We start from the raw sequence: 23,110 nt of genomic DNA, 5'->3' as shown, positions 1-23,110 counted from the left end.
CCACTTTCAATTGTTTATTGTGCTGACGAAGGGTTTGTACCCGAGACGTCCATTATCTGTATTGTTCCTATCCGAAGCCTCTCCAATATCATTCTTTCGTTAGTATTTTCACGATCTCAGGTTTCAGACAGCCCGCGCCGCTCTCTAATAATTAGTATCTGGGTTCAAAACCTTGCTCACAATTTTTGACTCATGTGATTCAAAAATGAACAGGAAAAAAAAACAAAACGGAACACGCGAATATTTGAATGCAGAAGAGGATATGGGTTTGTCTCCGATTATATCCCTTAGTTGTATCCAGTAAAAAATTAACACGATCATGATCAGTGGTAATTCAAATAAAGTACATCATTTCAAAAGGCTTAACAAAAATCACAAATGATAAATTCATAGTTCGAAGATGACGTCACTCAGGTCTTTGTTATTGTTTTTTGCCATCCGCGTTTATGAGTAATGCTCACTGAACTGTATTAACCTGACTATAAACGTTCATGGATACACACAGTTTTGTGTGTTGGTCCGTTATACTTCCGGATGGCAATGTTATGAGCTTCTTAGCCAAGCGCATATTCTCTATAAATAATTAATGTTACAGAATGTGTGTGTGTGTGCGTGTGTGTGTGTGTGTGTGTGCGTGTATGTGTGTGTATCAATACACAAAACTATCTTGAACTTTTAAAGTTTGTGTTGTAGATTAAGAACAAATACAATAAACTTGATCTTTCAACAATTCTTCTTCTCCAAGTACCAAGTCTGTGCCAGACATCGGTGATCATGGTACGCCATTCATCTCTCTGAACTAATATTACTCTTCTCTTTCTTTGTCACCCAGCTGTTCAAACTATTCAAATATGTTTTTCTTGGTCTACCTTTATTCTTTTTACCTTCTATCTTTCCTGTGAGAGCAAGATGTTCAATACATTTATATCGATTTAGGTGTCCTAAAATTGCATTTGTCTTTTTCTTATTGTATATAGAGGAACTTTCAACAATAAAGAACTTTAATCTAAATAAAATATTTTGCTTCCTCAGGCCTTCGATTACAAAATATTCCGTTATCTTCATTCTCTCTTACTTACTGACCATTCTTTCTTTCACCAACTACACACTCTCGTCATGCACCGGACACTCACTCATTTGACACCGATACACACAACGGTGACCATAATAGTGAACAGTCAACACAAAAGTCGAGTTGATATAATTCAATGAGAACGATCACCAAAATGGCTGTCTAAAAAATTACAAAGAGCTGAGTGACGTAATTTGATTCCATCTATAAATAGAATGAAGATGACGTCACTCTGGTCTTTTTTTTTTAGATGTTTTATTTGTTTTGTTTTTTTGTTGTTGCCATCCGGAAGTATAACGGACCAACACACAAAACTGTGTGTATCCATGAACGTTTATAGTCAGGTTAATACAGTTCAGTGAGCATTACTCATAAACGCGGATGGCAAAAAACAACAAAGACCTGAGTGACGTCATCTTCGAACTATCTATAGACAGTATACGCTTGGCTAAGAGACTCACAACATTGCCATCCAGAAGTATAATGGACCAACACACAAAACTATGTGTAACCTTGAAGTTTTATAGTCTGGTGAATACAGTTTAGTGAGAAGTACTCATAAACGCGGATGGCAAAAAACAACAACAAAGACCTGAGTGACGTCATCTTCAAACTTTCTATACGTTGACGAGGGCTATGCTATGAGCAAGTTTAACACACAATTACTTGTTGAATTATGGAATGTCAAGGTATGATTTTGAATAGTTAAAATACTGTCACTTTATATTGAAACAAAGAAAAACATTAAAACCATATAGCATGGTGTGATATACGCCTCAAAGAGTCGTTCCGAAAGCGGTTGACATTGCTGGCGCCTTGTCTGACGTTTGTATATCAGAAGAACAAAACCACCCTAACAAATCGGCCTGCCTCCGCTGATTTTTTGGGGATGTCTTTTTTTTTTTTCTTTAATCTTTAGATTTTTCTTTCTGCTTTGACCCTGTTTCACACACACTTTTACAGATCTTTCTTTATCTTTCAGCCTGATGAGATCTTTTGATCTTCTTGTATTCAAACTTGAGATCTCGTGATATTATTTGTTGCTGAAGAGCAGTGTGTACCCGAAACGTTTTGTCGCTTATTTCATTTAGATATTTAAAGGCAAGACGGAATTATTTTCAAATCAAAATTTCTCCCATAATTTATCTGGTTAGAACAACAGGGTTAGTCGTTTTTTGCATAGGAAGCAACAACAACAACAACAACAACAACAACAACAACAACAAGGCGAATTGAGGTTGGGGGGGGGTGCAAGTCGAATCATAAATACTGCTCTCTTGGTAAAAACGGTACCGTATATATGTCATATTTGAGTAAATGGCATCCTGTATGTAATGGGTTAATCTTGAAATTCAACGTTAAACTTGTTGACTTATTCAGTCTTGACGCATGAAATCTATTTAAACTTTCAAGCCTTGAGCCATAAAAGGCTGCTCCATACTTGACGGAAATCTGATTGTTACGTGCGGCTATGTGGTCTAGTGGTACGACATTCGGTTTCGTTTAGGAAGGCCCTGGGTTCGAGCCTCGCTCGGCGCATAGTTTAGTCCTTGAAGAAGGCTATTTACTCACATTCTCTCACCGTACTCAGGTGTAAATTGAGTACCTGGCCGTAAACAGCGTTGTCTCTGTCCGAAAAAAAATGTAATATCGCCTCACAGGCGTCATGTCCCGTCCTAAATGTTAAATGTTGTTGTTGGCCAGGGACCCCTTGTAAAGCGCTTTGAGCACGTTTAGTGGATATTGCGCTATATAAAAGCTCTTTATTTTCTCCGATAACAGATTACTACATGACACGTTGCTGGGTGCCTGAACAGATGAAAATTGAATATAAACCTCAGTTTAGTCAACAAACATGTTTGACCCAGACGTTTTGGCCCCAATGTGGAACAAAGTATGAATTGAAATAGAAAACATTTCTTCAGAGTATAAGATCCATGATGCCGGTTCCGGTAGCTTTAAACAAACTGCTTGCTACCAATTGAATAAGATGCTACTCCTTGGCAAATCAAGAAATTAAGGAGCATATATATTCAACGTTGTAAGATAAATAATGAACATGTGTATATGGAAGGTGCCAGAAAAAGCAAGAAAGAAAAATACAAGAAAACAAACCAGCCCAAAAAATCAGTGGACCTCGACTAGGGATCGAACCTCAGACCTTTTGATTACCGGTAAGACGTGCTCCCGATAGTTGGGACAATTTTAATGTAAAGAATATAGGAATTAAAAAATTGTCTCAATAAATATCGGGAGCCTCTCGGTGGTGTAATGATAGCACGTCTATCTGACGGTCTGAGGTTCGACTGGTTTTGTGGGATGCTTTTTTCTTCATGTATTTTTCTTTCTTGCTTTGTCTGGCACCTTTCATCATACACACTTGTTCAGATCTTTCTCCGTGGCAAATTACTTTCCGTCAGATCTAACAATCAACGACTGGGAGAACAGGGCGATTGGGATCAGAAAAAAATATTTTGACCGAACTTGGGTTCCATATCGGGATCAGCGATGAGTGCTCGACCAGTCGGTACCTCATAGAATTGTCATAAAGGTTGCAATAATGTTTATTGTTTTATATCAGTTTATCTTCATAGTTTTAGGGCATTCGGTGGCTTCATTGATGAAACGGGAGATTACATTCAAATCTATCACTGTTATTTCCTTTTTCGTGCCCCGAGCAGCAACCATATATTTATTTAATCACTACACTACACTAACAAAAAAATAGTCTTACATTTCATCAATATCATGACGCCAGAAGTCGAAAATATCTTTTTCTTAACACCATAAGGCCTTCCATTTCCGAGATTTTCATGAGTTTACAGTGTTCAACCGTCACAGTAAATGGAGGATTCCATTTGGATTCTGGGACTATGAAAGACTTCAGATATGGGCAGTTGTCTGCCACTATTTTTAACAACTGTCTAAAATATCTCACTTCCTCTACAAATTGTATCGGTTGCATATTAATCTCTGATTTAAATCTTTGCAAAAAATGATGGTAAAGATTATAATCCACGTTACTGTAGGACTTGTGAATTGTGATATCCCAGTCTGTAAAGGTTCTGTTCGGTTTGTGTTTGTTTTTATTTTTTGGAATGTATAAAATATCTTCCAATTCCCAGCAGAGTTTGTGTCGGAGTAAAATCAATGACTCGTCAAAGTATTCCATTATCATGACACTTATAAAGTCTGTGTCGAGTTCTTGGATATACGACTTCATTTTATCGGGCTGATAAAACTCTGCTTGTCCGAATCCCAAATCTTCTGCCTGTTTGTTTCTAAGGTATCCGTATTGGCGTGGCCAGAACCTGGAAAGGGCTGGGGATTGGAGGAACGTGGAAATTGGATTGTCGTTAGGAGTGATCTGGTTGGTGTTGATGCTCATTTTGTTGACTGATTTGGAGACGCCGTAGTATTCAAAGGATGAGACGAATTGTTGGAATGGTTCTCGCAGGATGGAAATGTAGAGAGTGTTGTTTGGCATAATGTCGTGGTATGCTGCCTTGTTGTAGATGCTGTGGCACCACAATATATTGTATTCTTTCTGTCCTTTTATTAAAGGAAGAAGTCGATCGCGACTAAAAGTTTGACCTGCCCTTACGATATAATTTGAGCCGAACGAGTTCAGCGGCTTGTTTGGAAGGGCAAAGGTCAGCCCGTGAGCCAATCCGAATCTTTGTAAGATGTTGGCGATTGTGGAGCTTCCGGCTTTGTGGGTCTTGACGAAAACGATGTTTTGGATTGATTTGCATGCCTTTGATGGGGGTATTTCTGTCCGAAATTCAGACTGTTGTTGGTCTTGGTGTTGTCCCTGTTGATGTGGTTTTTGTAGTTCTTGTTGTTTCTTTACTTGCTTAGGTTGTTGATTCTGTTGTTGTTGTTGTTTGTATTGTTGTTGCTGTGGTGGTTTATTTTGATGGTTTTGTTGTTGTTGCTGCTGCTGATGATGATGATTATGCTGCCGTATTTGTAGGAGTTGTGACTTTTGTTTTTGTTGCTGTCGGACTATCCGAGTTGTCTGTGGTATGGCTTGAGTTTGATGTGGTAATATCTGAGTGGGTTTCGGTATAAGTTGCGTCGTCTTCGGAATAGCTGCAGTTAAATGTGGTATGATTTGTCCTTGCTGTTGATATTCCTGTTGTCTCCCTTGATACTCGATAACCCCTTGGTCTGTTTTTGCTTGCTGCTGTTTTGGAAATGGTAAAAGTTGCTGCTCTTGTCGTTGTTGTTGTTGTTGTTGCTGTTGTTGATGGCCCTGTTGCAGCTGTGGTTGATGAAGATGATCCTGTTGGTGGTGGAGGTGATTGGTCGTTCTCTGTGAATCTTGAGCTGAATTCAGATCGGTGGGAATGTAGAGCTGGGTCCGTTCTCCATGCTGGTCAGATGTTTGAAACACGAGGAAGAAAGAGATGACGACGACGATGAAAATCAGGCAACTGGAAAAGAGAAACAAATTGCTGAGTATATTAATGTTTCATTAAATAAAAACGTGATCAAACAAAATGTACGGATGATGATGATGATGATGATGATGATGATGATGATGATGATGATGATGATGATGATGATGATGATGAGGATATAAAGATAATGTAACCGGCTGACAAGCTGGAATGATTTTGTTCGCTTTGTTTATATGTGAGATTTATGGGATATTAACAAGGATTTTCCTTTACATTTTTATAATCTTACAATCGCAATTCTTCAGACTTTACTTGATACCAAAAAAAAAAAAAGTTTTAAGAAATTTTGTCAGTTTTATTGATTCTCTGTGATTTTTTATACTTTTCAAATAGATTTTACAAACAATGCAAGTATTCAACTCCCCCCCCCCCCCTATTTTATTTGTACCGATATAAGAAACACTAATTTTTATGCAATGCTATTCGGCCTGAACTGTTTTTATCATTTAACCCAACCTATCATTAATTTAAGCCAATACGCCAACGGGGCGGAACACGTAAACAACAAACGATTAAAGTTCAAACTGGTCATTGACCTACGCCCTGCTCCCGCCCCCAAGATCCGCACCATCGTTGAGATATAGATAGAACGAGGTTGACGTCACTCAGGTCTTTGTTATTGTTTCTTGCCATCCATCTTTGTGAGTAATTCTCACTAAACTGTATTAACAAGACTATACACGTTTGAGGTTACACAATAGTTTTGTGTTGGTTTGTTATACTTCGGGATGGCAATGTTGTGAGTTTCTTAGCCAAGCTAAGAAGCTCACAACATTGCCATCCGGAGGTATAACAACATACAAGACTCTGTGTAACCGTGAACTTTTATAGTCTGGTTAATACAGTTAAGTGAGAATTACTCGTAAACGTGAGTGAAAAAAAAAAATTATAATATAAATTTATATATATATATATATATATATATATATATATATATATATATATATATATATATAGTGGTATTAAAGATAATACAGTAAACCATAATATTATTTATATTATTTCAAAAACCTCACCAATGTTTTGACGTGCTATTTCAAAACTCGGGAACTTATCGTTGGCACTATCAAACCAAAGCATCAAGTGTATGACGGTGTCAGGATACAAACAATAATAAATTAGATAAATTGAATTCACTTAAGTCATATTCAGTTGGAAATAACACGTTTCCCAACATTCATCTTCCAAAGATATAATAAAAATCGTTTGTTTGTTTGTGGTGTAAAAAGAGAAAATCAAAGTTTGTAAGAGAACAAGTTAACGAGAAAGTGGAGGAGGAGGAGGACGAGGAGGAGAAAGGTGAAAAAAAGAGCAGAATGATGGAGTGGGGGAGAGAGAAAGGGAACAGAAGAGGGTGACACGGGGGATGACGGGAAGAATAACTGGAGGAGGATGACAGGGAGGAGGAGGACGGGGACGAGGAGGAGGAGGACAGGGGGGAGGTGGAGGAAGACGGGGAGAAGGATGAAGAAAGGGTAGAGGAACACGATGAGGAGGCAGTAGAGGAGGAAGAAGACGGGGAGGAGGAGGGAGAGGAGGAAGACGTCGGAGAGGAGAAGGGAGAGGAGGAAAAGGAAGACTTGGAGGAGGAGAAGGACAATGATGACGAAGAAGAAGAAGAAGAGGAAGAAGAAAAGAAGAAGAAGAAGAAGAAGAAGAAGAAGAAGAAGAAGAAGAAGAAGAAGAAGAAGAAGATGATGTGTAATAGAGGAAGAGGAGTATGAGAAGGAAATATAATTACGAGTACATACCCAACAGTTTTTCTAATCTTGAGCATATTAAAGCTGTGCACTGAACAAGTCGTCTCTACGCTGTTTGCCTGTATTCCTGTTTTAGACAGCTATGAAGACGTATAGTTGATGGAGCAGCTGAATGGGAAGAGGGCCATAGTGACCTGAAACAAAACAATTGTACAGTTAAGATGAAATGTTTTCCAACAATCTAAAGGTGATGGAATAAAATGTGAAACGCGGTCGTAAAACGGTATAAAATCGAGGGCTCTCTCTCTCTCTCTCTCTCTCTCTCTCTCTCTCTCTCTCTCTCTCTCTCTGTGTGTGTGTGTGTGTGTGTGTCACACACACACACACACACACACACACACACACACACACACACAATAAAAACACACTACAGCATGTCACCACATAACAATACTACAGTCCGTTCCAAGTACCTTAAATGTGATGCCGTCATTTTGTGCATGAGGGCTTATCTATATTATTTTAAGTCACATTACGAATTTTGAATACCTTACCGATAGTGATAAACCAAACAGTTTTCTCACAATGCCGAATTCTTTTGATCTTTTCATCGTTTGCAATAAATATGACTCAAACTTTAAAATGTTTCAGTAATGGTGCGTTGATTCTCTTTTTCGCATTCAGTGGCGTCGCTCAGCAAAGTTGTTTCAAATTGTGTGACAATTGATATCATAAATTAAATAGTATTTAACAGTGTTTTAAAAAAAGCTCAAAGCATTTATAATTTATCTCTTCCATGGTGAACAACGGATATGTTATATAATGGACGACACAAGCAGGTTAGGTGCTTATATGTTCTTTTGGACAAAGGCATTGATGTTTTAAAAAAACAAAACAGGGGGGGGGGGGGGGTCCAAATGTTTACGCCCGTCTTTGATAGGGCGGGGAGAAATGCCTTTCACAAAGACATAATCCCCGACCAACTGTTGAACAAGACAACTTATAAAGGTCGCACAAGACAATATGTCACGAAACCCCACTGGTCACCCATCGAGCACGGTACCTACATGTTTGCCATTCTTGAATTATGTTCACTTGGGAAGGGGGTAGGGGGGTGCTATGAATTTAATCATGTGAATGGTCACTGAATACAAAAGGGGCATAATTAAGATGATATAATTATTAATTTGACCTCTCCTCTCTGAGTTCCTGGTTCTGGGCAATCAATTAATTTTATTGTTAATCGGCGCATGCCATGAAAAAGAATTCCGCGCTTCGCCTCTGAAGAAATATTTGTAAATTTTCCTCTTTGTGACAAATTTGCATGTTTAATCCACATTGTTATCAATATTTTTATGAATGTAGAAATTACAACAGGAAGCTACGCTATGCCTCTGGCTTTCAACTTATAAAAAGTAACAATTGTTTATGTCAAGTGTGTACAAAGTGTACAATTTGCTTGTGAAGATATCCACGTCAACGCATGCGTACGGATTGTGGAACGGACTATAATCACCGCCCAATTAATAACAAACACACCAGACCCAGAAATTGGAAGTCAAGTACAAACAAACCCAGGACCTTCCGATCCGAAAACGAGTGTCATATCACACTAGACCACATAGCTGCACAGAAATTATATGTTGGGTCATTGAACGATTCCGTTCCGGTATATTGGTGCTTCACTGTGTATGGGTCTAAACAACTCAACAGAATGCCCCAAATGCCAAACTGACCCCCAAGATGTAGATCACCTTGTGCTCCACTGTCCTGTTACCAAGCTGAATGGAGGTTATGAAACATTCACAAGTGAAGATGATTCAGGTGGCTCGACTCGACAGACTGAAGTGTGACCACCATACATACTCTACTGTGTAGTAAGCAGCAGCAGTAGCATCATGCAGGCTCTTTGATAGGATTATCGACTCTCAGTCAGGGCATTGTTGAGCCTCAAATCCCATGCAGGACAATATGCAGTAATTGGCCCATACCAGGATAAGTGCAGTGAATCAATAATAGATACTTAGACAATACGCTTTAACAGTCGTAACGTCACTCCCCTCGTAATGACGCATGGTAACTTAGTAACTGGCTCTAAACTATCGGAACAATGGCGGACGCCCTTATGAAATATTTCTCCGACGAGCATAAAAGCATATCCGGAGGAAAAAAGCATTATAAATCTGATCATGTTTTGACTTTTACACATTCTGATCACAAGACATATGAAAAGTTCTAGTCAGCATGAAGAATAAAACGTACAGATTTTCTTTGTTTAGAACCACGATGGCCGCCGTTGCTGGGCGACGTGACATCAGACTATTGAATCCAATTACTGCTATGTTTTTGTCAAGAGCAATCATACCTAATAATCCAATGTTACTCAACAAAGATAGAAATGCATACATCTCTCTGAGTTTGGGAGTTTTCTATAGAGTGTACACGAGTACTACACACAAAGTTAAGCTTTTCCATTCTTCTCCTCCTACCAGTTTACTTATCCTCTAACATACATTGTTACCACCTCTACCATCTCATCCTCATCTCTCTCTCTCTCTCTCTCTCTCTCTCTCTCTCTCTCTCTCTCTCTCTCTCTCTCTCTCTCTCTCTCTCTCTCTCTCTCTCTCTCTCTCCTCTTCTCTTCTCTTTTCTTTTAAATTGTTCCTTTCTTCGTCCTTCACTTTCTTTATCGTTCATCCTATTTTCCCCCACTCAGGTGGTCTCTACCATTTTATCTATAATATTATATATAGTACCTACCTATTTATCTATATATTATTCATTTATATGTCAATAAACACAATGGGAAAGAAAATGACAGTCATGATTCAGTGAGAAATGAAATAATTGCTAAACTAAGCGAACTTCACAGGTATTTCTGTAGCTAGAAGATATGCGGGTAAATAAAATGCTAACCAAATCTGCCCGCCAGATCAAAGGTACAATACAATATAAAAGAAAACCCCAAAAAAAAGTGTAATCTTAACCGTTTGTTGGTGTTTTGCGTTTAGGTAGAATACTCACAACACCCACCAGCCACATGTAACACACCCACACAGAAAATTGCGTGTAACATTTAAGTTGGATTGAGATAATTTAGTCAGAACTAATTACTAACAACAGGCTGTCTTAAGATACTAACAAAGATTTGAGTGGCATCAACTTCGTTCCTTCTGTAGTCTGATTCAGAAAATCTAATGAGAGCCAATCATCCAAATGGCGGTCTACAATAATAATAATAATATAATAATAATAATAATAATAATAATAATAATAATAAATAATAATAATAATAATAATAATAATAATAATAATAATAATAATAATAATAATAATGATATGATATAATAATAATAATAATATAAAAATATAATATAAATATATAATATATAATATAATAATAATATAATAATAATATAAAATATAATGCCTTTCCGCCACGAAATCATAAGATATCATGGCCTAGGCATTCCAAGAAGGAATATAGATAATTCATCAAACAAGATGCCTGATGTCAACAGGAATCACCCATGTTGTCCAAAGTGAGCAAATTGGGGGTTAATAACCTTGCCCAAGGGAAAAAAAAAACGAAAGTGCCTTAACCACTCGGCCAATTCGCCTCCCCCATAATAATAATAATAATAATAATAATAATAATAATAATAATAATAATAATAATAATAATAATAATAATAATAATAATAATAATAATAATAATAATAATTGTTGTGTTTTTGACGGGACCCCTGATTCATATTGTGGAATCACTCAACCCAGAAGCTTTAAGTGATATGTGAGAGAACAGTTTTATTATTGAGTATAAGTTAGAGTATATACAAATATATCGCAACAATATTGTAAGTACGAATAACAGTATAAATAACGCAAACATGGAAAGTAAGGAACAAAGAGTGCATCCTTCTCTACGGCATGTCACTCTGATATTTGTAAGTGCAAATAATATTTTAAACAACAACTTAATGAATAATAACCAATTAAGCTGTAACTAAAATGTGTGCTTACAAATATCCGAGTGAATGCCCGAGAGAAGGATGCACTCTTTGTTCCTTACAAATATTAATCTGGTGTCCCATCCAAAACACATTGGCGACGAGGATTTTTCACCTTTATCGTGCGCATCTGCCTATCGAGCGTTTCGTTACGTCAGTCGAAAAGTCAACACACCACGGACGGAAACCTACGTGGTAAGACGCCCTCTTAGTGGACAGCCGCCCATCACGTGGTAAGAAGCCTTCCCGCCTTTTTTTTCCCGCTACAGCTCGGGGTCACTGAGGTCACGGAAGTAAACAAAACGGTGCATTGTCTTCATACAAAGCAGTTGGACGTTTGGGTGAGTAATTATTGTTATATTTCATCAATAATTTACTACTCTTCGCTCGCGTCGCACCTTCGTACCCTTGTTGTGCATAATATAGTGATGTCAGCACTACTGTCATCGTGTCAAATAAAGAGCTCATCACCATATTACAACATCAGATGGAACAACAAAAAACAAGAGCAAATGAAGCAACTCGTTGAACGACAAGAAAAGCAGATGGAAATGTTCATGACACTTATGACTGGTAGCAAAACACGTTTACCAAAACATCCAGCAATTCCGAGCTTTGTCGCATTCGACCCTGTCTTAGAGATATGGAGCGACTACTGGCAACGGTTTAATACAGTTTTAACGCTCACTCCGTACCTGATGAGAAGAAAGCAGACGTTTTCCATGTCAACCAATCGCCGGTTGTTTACAAAATACTAACATGGCGAGTCAAGAAACACCAGCTAAGACGATAACCGCACTCAGTCTTGCAGAAATTTAAAAAATATATGATGGAGCAGTACCACCCTCGACTATTTATAATTCAGAAAAGTGATGGAAGCATTATGATTGGTAACACAAGATGAATGAATGAACAGTGCGAAACAATAGAGAATTGAAAAATTTTCGCGCGGTGGTGGGTTTGACTGCACTATTGTCGACAACTCGCCCGGCAGTGAGAGCTGGCTCTCCCTGTGAGCTATCAGAACAAAATATTCGTTCAACTCAAGGTCATTATAGATCTCTCTCCACTTTTGAGGCCGATCGTCGTTTACACATCGCGAATAATTTGACCAGCGTTAAGCTTAATAGCCATATCTCAACACAAAACTATACATGAACGATGAGACATTGAGTTGTCGGTGTATGGGGTGCATTTATAATTCGAAGTGAGTGGCAGGCACTTATGGTTTAAAACAAGAGAAATGATAGAAATAGTGCAGAAGACCATAGAGAATAAACTTTTTTTTTTTTGGAACGAATATTTGTGTTCGTGGATAGCCCCAGTGAGCCAAGGCTTCACCTGCCAGGCGGAGTTGTCGTAGCATAAGTCGAGGTTCAACCCCACCGCCGGAAGAATTTTTTATTCTCATGTCTTCTGGCACTTTCTATTATCATTATCTTGATGTACCATAATAAGTGCTCCCTCATTTTAGATAAAATTCACCCATAATCCGGAGCAAGCATCAATCCAATCGTTCTATGTTATATGTTGGTGAGATATGCTATAACTTAACTGCTGGTCAATTATTCGCGATGGTGGTGTACAACGTAATCGCGTCTCAGAGTGTGAGGAGATCTAGTAATGACTTTACTTGAACGATATTTTTATTTCTGGATAGCTACACGGTGAGCACGCTACTCACCTGACGGTTGTCGTACCAATAAGTCGAGGTTCAAACCCACCACGCGCGAAAATTTTATTCTATGTCTTCTGGCACTTTTCTATTCACTTCATATCTTGTTCACCTCGACTATGTGTTGTAGAGTAGTTATATAAAATTTGAACGCTATAGAGGAAAACTAGTGAAATATTAGGAATACAAGCTGAATTCGCAGCGCCTGTCAATGCAATTTCAATCCATGAAATCCATAGTATGCAGATGACGTCACTCAGCTTTTGTTATGTTTTGCCATCGCGTTTGTGAGTTGTTCACTAAACTGTATTAACCAGACTATAAAAGTTATGGTTACACAGAGTGTTGTTGGTCGTATACTTCGGATGGCAATGTTGTGAACTCCTGGCCAAGCGCATTTATCTATAGATAATTCGTAGATGAGTCACTCAGTCTTTTTTGTTTTTTGCATCGCGTCTATAGGCAATGCTCACTGAACTGTATTAACCAGACTGTAAACGTTCTGGATACACAAGTTGCCATTATACTTCCGGATGGCAATGTTATGAGCTTCTTAGCCAAGCGCATACTATCTATACTATGATATATGTGTCATGTGCGCAATCAACAACACAGCTGCTCTTGAAGCGCTATTCAAGGACAATGAGGACGAGCTTTCGTTTAACAAAGCCATCGAGGTCGCCACGGAGATAGAAGATGCCTCAGGAGTGGCTAACGAGACTGCATTATCTGTTCAACCTGATGTCCATAAAATTAAACCTCAAAGAAAACAGACTCCGATAATTCAGCAAGGCAGTCAAAACACAACTACAATACTACTACTACTACTACTACTACTACTACTACTACTACTACTACTACTACTTCTACTACTACTACTACTACTACTTCTACTACTACTACTACTACTACTACTACTTCTACTACTAATAATAATAATAATAATGATAATAATAATGATAATAATAATAATAATAATAATAATAATAATATAATAATAATAATAATAATGATAATGATAATGATAATAATAATAATAATAATAATAATAATAATAATAATAATAATAATAATAATAATAATATAGAGCTGAATAACGTCATCGCCATCCATATATTGGTCGTAAACAACCAGCGATATTTTGAGGGTATGTCACAAATCAAGTGTTATGATTGGTCAATAATCTATTGGAATATTGATACCTGTTATATGTTCGTGAATTGTTAGTATATTTTTTTTTAATGAGCTTCTATCTAGCGCAATATTTACTAAACGTGCTCGAAGCGCTTTACAAAGGGTCCCTGGCCAACAGCAACATTTAACACGTAGGACAGGACATACGCCTTTTAGGTGAGATTACACTCTTTTTTTTTCGGACATAGACAACGCTGTTAACAGCCAGGTACTCATTTTAGACCTGAGTATGGTGAGAGAAAAAGTGAGTAAAGAGCCTTCTTTCAAGGGCTCAACTATGCGCCGACCGAGTGAGGCTCGAACCCAGGACCTTCCGACCCGAAGGCGAGTGTCATACCACTAGACCACATAGCCGCACGATGTTTGTTTGGTAAGTTCTTGTGTGTTTGTATCGGCCATTGCATTTATTATTAATAACGCTTAAGGTTGATGTTGTTGATATTTCTATGATTAAGATCTTATCATAAGGACATCTCTATTCGGCCATGATAGGCATAAATATTAATGAATACAGGTGGGCGTGACATCAAATTATTTTCCTATCTTTTGCACTCGTTATGGTTGACTCATGCTGCCGGTGTGCATTGACAAAACGTATTTGTGACCGACTGTCTCAAAACGGTGTTATGTGCGAATGGTGTTTTAAAAAAAAATATTTGTCTGTTTTTCAAGTGTTTAACGGCGCTTGGTACATATTTAGGTCATATCAGCGCCAGTAAAAAGGAATAAAATGGGATGGTAAAAAAATTCTAGGATTTACAATGGGCATGATCTAAAGATAGTTCGAAGATGAAGTCACTCAAGCCTTTGTTATTGTATTTTGCCATCCACGTTTGTGAGTGATTCTCACTAAACTGTATCAACCACACTATAAAAGTTCATGGTTACACACAGTTTTGTGTGTTGGTCCGTTATACTTCCGGATGGCAATGTTATGAACTTCTGAGCCAAGCGCATTCTATCTATATTACATTTCCATGTGCTCGAGGTCATTGGTCACATTGGAATATGTGCTCAAAGTGACCCATATAGTGAAAAGTGTTCACAGTTTTTTATCACGATTGGTCATTTTGTTCAGCTTGACACATGGGTAGGTTTACAACTTTCATAAACAAAGCAGCGTGTTTACATTTGTTAAGCAATATCCAATCGTTGGACAGCAACAAATCATGTGATTGATGACTTGGTTGGATGAAAACATGAATATAGATCGCTCCCATTGAAAGGACATGAGAAAAAAGTAAGATAAAGAGGAATTATATTAAAAAGGCAACATCTTTCGATTCCAAGAGCGTACTATCACTGGACTCAGATCACCTCAAAGCAGAGCTGCCAACTTGAAACTTCAACAAATTCTTAGTTTCCAATGGGAAAAAAAATAAAAATTCACTTTAAATAGTTTTAGAAATAAACAATTTGCTCTCGGCACGGTCTAAAAATGCTCCAAAGTCCTGAATATAGGTTATACGAAGCAAAACTTTCTTATTCAACAATATTTTATAAGTCAAAGAAACCTTACAACTCTGTAGCTGGAGCAAAAAAAAAATCGTATGTCTACGAATTGTTTGTAGGCAAGTCTGCCTATAAGTCTCATAAACCAGACATGAGCACAAGATCCCACTTAGAGGAATACACTCAAATGTTTACAAACCGTAATAAATTCAAAACAAAAACTAAACAAAAATAATAATAATAAAGAACAGTACATGACAGAGAGATGATTTACAAACAAGGGAAAAATATCATCTCCCACAACAATAACTTTACATTTGACTTGTTTCTTTCCCAGCCATGACTTATGAAAGGGCCAGGACAAAACCAAGTAATCTCATTCCAAGACAAAGGTAGAAAGCAACTCGAAAAAATAATATAGATAGAATGAAGTTGACGTCACTCGAGTCTTTGTTATAGATAGAATGCTCTTGGCCAAGGAGTTCACAACATTGCCATCCGGAAGTATAACGGACCAACACACAAACTCTGTGTAACCATGAACTTTTATAGTCTGGTTAATACAGTTTAGTGAGAACAACTCACAAACGCGGATGGCAAAAACAATAACAAAGGCCTGAGTGACGTCATCTGCATACTATCTATAGTTTTGTTTTTGTTTTGTTTTTTGTTTTTTTGTTTTTGGTTGTTTTGTTGGGGTTTTTTTGTTTTTTTTTTTTTTGTTTTTTTTGCCATCCACGTTTATGAGTAATTTTCCGCCCAGCAACGAGCAGCTTGGTTCTAAACAAAGAAAATCGGTACTTTTTATTCTTCATGCTGGTAAGAACTTTTTCACATGTCATGTGATCAGAATGTATAAAAGTGAAAACATTATCAGATTTATACTGTTTTTCTCCTCTGGATACACTTTTATGCTCGTCGGAGAAGTATTTCATGATTGCGTCCGCCATTGTTCCTATAGTTTAGAACCAGTTACTACATTACGAGGGAAGTGACGTCACGATTGTTGAAGCCTATTGGTCAGTCTCACTGTTAGTGAGTATTTATCACAATATTTTGACACACTGATGAAGGAAAATTGCTTCGCACCGCAATACCCGACGAAACAATGCATTCTTGTTTTGTTCAATCACCAATGTTAAAATTGTGAGTGATGCTGAGTATCTGTGGGGCCAATTGCTTCAGTTGATAGGCATGTACTAAGTTAGGTATAGGTTAATGACAGAGTCAAAAAATAATGTCTTTTTTAAAGCTTTAAGTAAGAATAGAGCGATTGAAATGTTAATTTGGCCAGTTTTTATATTATAATATCCTATAACTGACTTACATTTCAAAGGTGTAAGCATTGTATGTTATTTGAATAACCTGGGAACCATACTACTGTTAGATAATAGTAATAAAAAATGCATCCAAGTTAAGTATTGTTCATGGGTCACAAATCAAGTAAGATATAGAAGGAACGAAATTGACGTCACTCAGCTCTTTGTTATTGTTTTTAGACAACCATTTTGGTGATTCTAAATTATATCAATCAGACTATAGATATTCGAGGTTACGTAGTTTTGTATGTTGATACATTATATTCTCAGATGTTGTATTTTACCTAAACGCATAGCATCACTATAACATGAGGCGCCCCGAGAACCATCAAGACTTGAGGTCGGTAAAAGTTCCTGCAGCCCGACAGTCCCCTCGAAAAGGATACAGACCAAGAGAGGGAATTCATCAATAGAATAAGAGAAGCTGCCGAGGCGTACCAGTCGGTTGATTAGGAAGCGGACGGGAATAAGTCAAGTAAGTCAGTCATTGCATCAATAAAATAGGCGTGTAGTCAATATGTGTACTACGTAGGGACTCGCTGGGTTGACAAAAACAAAACAAAAATAAACTGCATACCACTGACTTCTTTAATTATGGGGTTACGTCAGTAAACATTGCACAAAAATGTTTATTTGTATTCGTGTCATGCCCTGGTATCATCATCATCATCATCATCATCATCATCATCATCATCATCATCATCATCATCATCATCATTATTATCATCATCATCATCATCATCATCATCATCATCATCATCATCATCATCTTCATCATCTCATCATCATCATATATATATATATAATAATAATATAATAATAATAATATAATAATAATAATAATAAATAATAATTAATAATATAATATAATAATAATAATAATAATAATAATCATAATAATAATATAATAATAATAATAATAATAATAATAATAATAATAATTAATAATAATAATAATAATAATAATAATAAATAATAATAATAATAATAATAATAATAATAATAATAATAATAATAGAATTTCACTAAAATAAAACGAGTTAACAAAGAAAATTAAAGTATACTATACTATAGATACTGTTCTACACTATAGACAAAAATAATACCATTTATTAAAATGGATACAACAAAACGGGAAAATAAAAAACTTAGCAGATGTTCTCCGAAATGTAAATTAGGTTTTAATGCTTTGACCCTTTATGGGCAGAGTTAGATATAATCCTACCCGACAACTGGCCCAATCCCTTCTAAAGAGGGAGACTACATTTTATAGCTAATTATGACAATGATAAAAGTTGTAGTAATAAATATACTGATGAGGATTATCGAGAGAATGATTTTATATATATAAACAATGAAAGCAATGTGTAGTGAATTTTATAAATTTAATGAGTTCTCTCGTGTTTACGTTTTGTCTGATCTGACGTGTAGAGTAGTCTTGCAGTCAGCAGTATGTGGTAAGTCTTCGTAGTTCGTAGGAAACGGAGATCGCCACACATGCCCCCCCCCCCTCCCCCCCCCCCCCCCCCCCCCCCAAACACGGACTAGTCATCTTCGTAGTACCGAGGTCGTTTAATGGTACGTCCTGAGCGAGATAGCTTCTTAGTAGGCACTACGTTAGTATCATCAGAAGCAGTACGGGAGTTTTGTATGTTTCTGTTCGATAACTTTCTGTTCGTATTCGGTGGGCGTCCACGACGACGTGGGGTGGCAAGGGTAACTGGTTGCGTAGAATCGACAAATGCAGCTTTAAGTCTGTCGATCGAAATCCGTTCTGCTTTGCCACCAACATCGATCAGGAACTGTTTATCTCCAGGGGTTATGACAACATAGGGACCTGTATACGGCTTCTGAAGGGGTCCTCGGTGGGTGTCAACACGGATGTAAACATATTTTGCTGACATCAAGTTCTTGGGTAAATTTGTTTGATGATAGCCGTGATGATGTGTTGGCCGTGGTGAATGAAGGGACACGTTTTGCCGAAAGGTTGCCAAAAAGTCTTTAGCGTGGAAGTCTGAAGGATGGTCAGGTATAAACTCTCCAGGGATTGTTAAAGGTTCTCCGTATACTAATTCAGCTGAAGAATGACCGATATCATCCTTAGGTGCAGTTCTTAAACCAAGCAGAACCCAAGGTAGCTCATCCACCCAATTTGGAGTTATTAGACGAGCTTTGAGGGATGATTTCAAGGACCGATGAAACCGTTCAATCATGCCGTTGGACTGAGGGTGATACGCAGTTGTGTGATGAATCTGCACACCAAGTTGACTGGCCATCTGTTTCCATAGCGTGGATGTAAATTGTGAGCCCCTGTAGAAGTTATATCAACAGGAATACCAAACCGCGAGATCCAATTGGAGATCAGGGCTTTTGCACATTCTTCTGTTGTTGTGGTTTGTAACGGTATTGCCTCAGGCCATCGGGTGTTCCTGTCAATTATAGTAAGGAGATGGGTGAACCCCCTTGACTGAGGTAATGGTCCAACGAGGTCAATGTTTATATGTGAGAATCGCTTTCCTGGGACATGGAATGTTTCTAACGGTGCTCGTATATGTTTTTGAATTTTCGAAGATTGGCAGTTGTGACATTGCTTAACCCATGCTGACACTTCTTTCTTAAGACCATGCCAGATAAACTTCTTGCTGATAAGTCTGACTGTGGCCTTAACTCCAGGATGACTCATATTGTGAATAATTTCGAAAACCGGTCTTCTGAAGTCGGTAGGAACGATAGGTCTTGGGTAGACGGTTGAGATGTCACAAATTAACTCTGGATCGGGGTCAACGGATGTTTTGACGATTTTGAGGCTTGTTAATGCAGTTTTGTAAGCCTGTATGTCAATGTTATTTTCTTGGGATTCCGCCATAGCTTGATAGTCGATGCCAATTGAGACTGAGTTTGTAACTTATCTTGAGAGACAATCTGCGACAGTGTTGTTTTTTCCAGAAATGTGTCGGATGTCAGTTGTGAACTCGGATATGGCAGATAAGTGCCTTTGTTGACGAGCTGACCATGGTTCAGTTGATTTGGACATGGCATGGATTAATGGTTTATGGTCAGTAAAAATAGCGAATTGTCTCCCTTCAATGATGAAACGGAAATGACGGATGGCTAAGTGAATGCCAAGCAACTCCCTATCAAAGGTACTGTATTTATGTTCAGGTTTACGTAACTGCCTGCTGAAAAATGCCAATGGTTCCCAATTACCTTGATGATTAAGTTGTTCAAGGACAGCGCCCACAGCTTGGTCGGAGGCGTCAGACGTTAAAGCGAGGGGTGAGTTCAAGCAAGGATGGGCTAACATTGTAGCGTTACTTAGTGCATTTTTACCGTCAGTAAAGGCTTTCAACATTTCTTGCGTCCACGTAAGTGCTTGACGTTGTTTTTTGACTTTCAAAGCACTATATAGGGGTCGAAGTATTTCAGCTAGTCTCGGAATGAAACGATGGTAAAAATTCAACATCCCGAGGAACTCTTGAAGTGACTTGATGGTTTTTGGTTGTAGAAATTGTTTAACAGCCTCAATTTTGGTCGCCATTGGGACAGATCCAGAATGCGAGATGTGATGGCCAAGGAAGTTGAGAGATCTCACACCGAAAAGACATTTCTCAAGACGGATAACGAGGCCTTGGTTTCTAAGTCTTTCGAATACGATTTTGAGATGTTCCATGTGTTCTGCCTCATTTGAACTTGCAACCAGAATGTCGTCTAAATAACAAAATACTCTTGGAACTCTTGAAGTGACTTGATGGTTTTTGGTTGTAGAAATTGTTTAACAGCCTCAATTTTGGTCGCCATTGGGACAGATCCAGAATGCGAGATGTGATTGCCAAGGAAGTTAAGAGATCTCACACCGAAAAGACATTTCTCAAGACGGATAACGAGGCCTTGGTTTCTAAGTCTTTCGAATACGATTTTGAGATGTTCCATGTGTTCTGCCTCATTTGAACTTGCAACCAGAATGTCGTCTAAATAACAAAATACGCAGTCTAAATCTTGTAAAATGGAGTCCATTAAACGTTGGAATGCTTGTGCTGCATTTTTTAATCCAAATGGCATTCTTAAGAACTCCCAAAGGCCGAAAGGGGTTATCACTGCCGTTTTTGGGACGTCTTCTGGAGCGACTGGAATATGGTGGTATCCTCTGACAAGGTCGATCTTCGAGAAGATGATCTTACCGTCTAAGTTTGCTGTAAAATCATGAATGTGTGGGACAGGATATTGATCTGGTATAGTAGCATCGTTAAGTCGACGAAAATCTCCGCAGGGACGCATTGTGCCATCAGCCTTGGGGACCATGTGTAATGGGGAAGCCCAAGGGCTCTTTGATTTTTGAATTATGCCCATTTTCTCCATTTCAAAAAATTCCTTTTTTGCACACAAGAGTTTTTCTGGAGCCAGGCGACGAGCACGTGCGAATACTGGGCGACCTTTGGTTGTGAGGAAATGCTGCACGCCATGTTTCACAGTTGCCGTTGAAAATGTTGGTTGAAGTAGTTCTGGATAGTTATTCAATAATTTTCTGAATGTATTGCAGTTCGGCTCGAGTGGTGAGAGTTCGGCGTTTGCGCAAACTGAACTTACTGAACAAGGTACGTGCGAAAACGTTTCAGCGTCGATAAGGCGTTGACCATGAATATCCACAAGCAGATTATGATGACGTAGAAAAGCTGCTCCAAGTAGGGGACGCTTGACATCAGCTTTGATAAGTCGTGCATTGAATGAACGCGATCCAATACGTATGTTAGTTTCAAAGCATCCGTATGTTTTTATTGTAGAACCATTAGAAGCTTGTAATGCGAGATCAGAGGAACCCAAGCTTTTGTCTGATGCAGAGGCGGGTGTGACAGATACTTGAGCCCCAGTATCTACTAAAAAACGTCGGTTTGAATTTTCATCGACGACGATGAGTTGGAGGTTTTTTGATGTGGGCGCGTTGGCTGAGTAAGAATCCGGGTCGACAGCAGAATTTACTGTTGACCCGGCTTGGCGTTTCCCTGGTTCTTCTTGTTTTTCTTGAATGAATTGAAGAGTTTGCATGTTTGTGCACATCGACGGGCATTTGAACCAAACCGTTGATGGTACCAGCAGAGGGAATCTATTTCACTGGTCATGGTTGGTGTGTCAACTTCACAAGTAGTATGAGAAATTGAAAAGGAGTTAGAGTTTGAGTGAGCAGCGAAGAAAAAATTGTCAGCTTCTCTGGCAAGTGCCCTGTAATCATCCAGGTTGGACGAGTTTGCTAATGGAAGTCTGATGTTTGCTGGAAGTTGTCTTAAGAATAACTGTCTGAAGAGCAGACAGGGCTTGTGTTTGCGGAGGAGCACTAACATCCTGTCCATTAACTCATATGGCTTTAAGTCGCCCAAACCATTCATGTTGAGTAGAGATTCCGCTCTCTCTGTTTCCGAAAGGCCGAACGCAGACAGCAGGAAGTTTTTCACTATTTCATATTTACCTTCCTTGGGTGGTGATGATAGAATGGCAAGGGCTCTAGTTGCTGTGTCTGAGTCTAAGGCAGCCACTACATAGTAGTACTTTGTTTCATCGCTTGCTATATCACGTGAGGCAAATTGTGCCTCGCTTTGTGCAAACCACGCTGAAGGACAAGTGGTCCAGATTGTGGGCAAATTTCAATGCTACGGCGTCGATAGACATGTTTATTATTACTATGTTCTTGTGAAGAGTTGAACTGGTAAATAGTAATAATAATAATATATACCCATCTCTTAAGTTGTTTTAAGTCGGGGTCACCAATGTAGCATCTACTTTACTGGAAACAACAAACAATGAAAGCAATGTGTAGTGAATTTTATAAATTTAATGAGTTCTCTCGTGTTTACGTTTTGTCTGATCTGACGTGTAGAGTAGTCTTGCAGTCAGCAGTATGTGGTAAGTCTTCGTATGATTTAATTGTAAAGACATGTGACGGTTCATAATATTTTATGGAAAATTGCCAATCCGACTATTAAATCAAAGCGAGCTTTTTCACTAGTAGTTAAATAGCGTTCTCTAGAAAAACGTGTGTTTACAGAATTGGTCAGAAAAATCGTCCTTCAAATATCGATCGACTTAAATGACGTTGATCTTTTTAAAAAAACCTCTCATACCTGGAACTTTAAGGAAGACCTCGCTTAGTCCCAGGGTTGAGAGTTTTTACCAAGATATGTGGAAATCAAAATCAGTTGTGGGGTTAAGTTAGTATAAATTGCACCAACATTT

General features: G+C 38.1%; 1 protein-coding gene across 5 annotated transcripts in view; it reads right to left on the bottom strand.

The window, feature by feature from the left end:
* Positions 1-230: 230 nt before the first annotated feature.
* The window catches only part of LOC144959343 (uncharacterized), a 90,880-nt gene continuing 68,000 nt past the window's right edge, over positions 231-23,110 (bottom strand). For 4 of the 5 annotated variants that reach the window (XM_078891908.1, XM_078891905.1, XM_078891906.1 and 1 more), the window contains 2 exons: positions 7,290-7,432; positions 231-5,511 (listed from right to left, as the gene is read on the bottom strand). In XM_078891908.1, the coding sequence (XP_078748034.1) occupies positions 3,819-5,511; positions 7,290-7,315 (1,719 nt within the window). In that variant the 5' untranslated portion in view covers positions 7,316-7,432 and the 3' untranslated portion in view covers positions 231-3,818. Of the gene's footprint in view, positions 5,512-7,289; positions 7,433-18,296; positions 18,369-23,110 lie in introns of those variants that run through there. The other variant, XM_078891909.1, reaches the window with a different exon arrangement.

The sequence above is a fragment of the Berghia stephanieae genome, chromosome 13, assembly GCF_034508935.2.
Source record: "Berghia stephanieae isolate SIO BIC M18660-M18661 chromosome 13, UCSD_Bste_1.3, whole genome shotgun sequence".
Lineage (NCBI taxonomy): Eukaryota > Metazoa > Mollusca > Gastropoda > Nudibranchia > Aeolidiidae > Berghia > Berghia stephanieae.
This window is presented reverse-complemented; position numbering and strand designations above follow the sequence as displayed.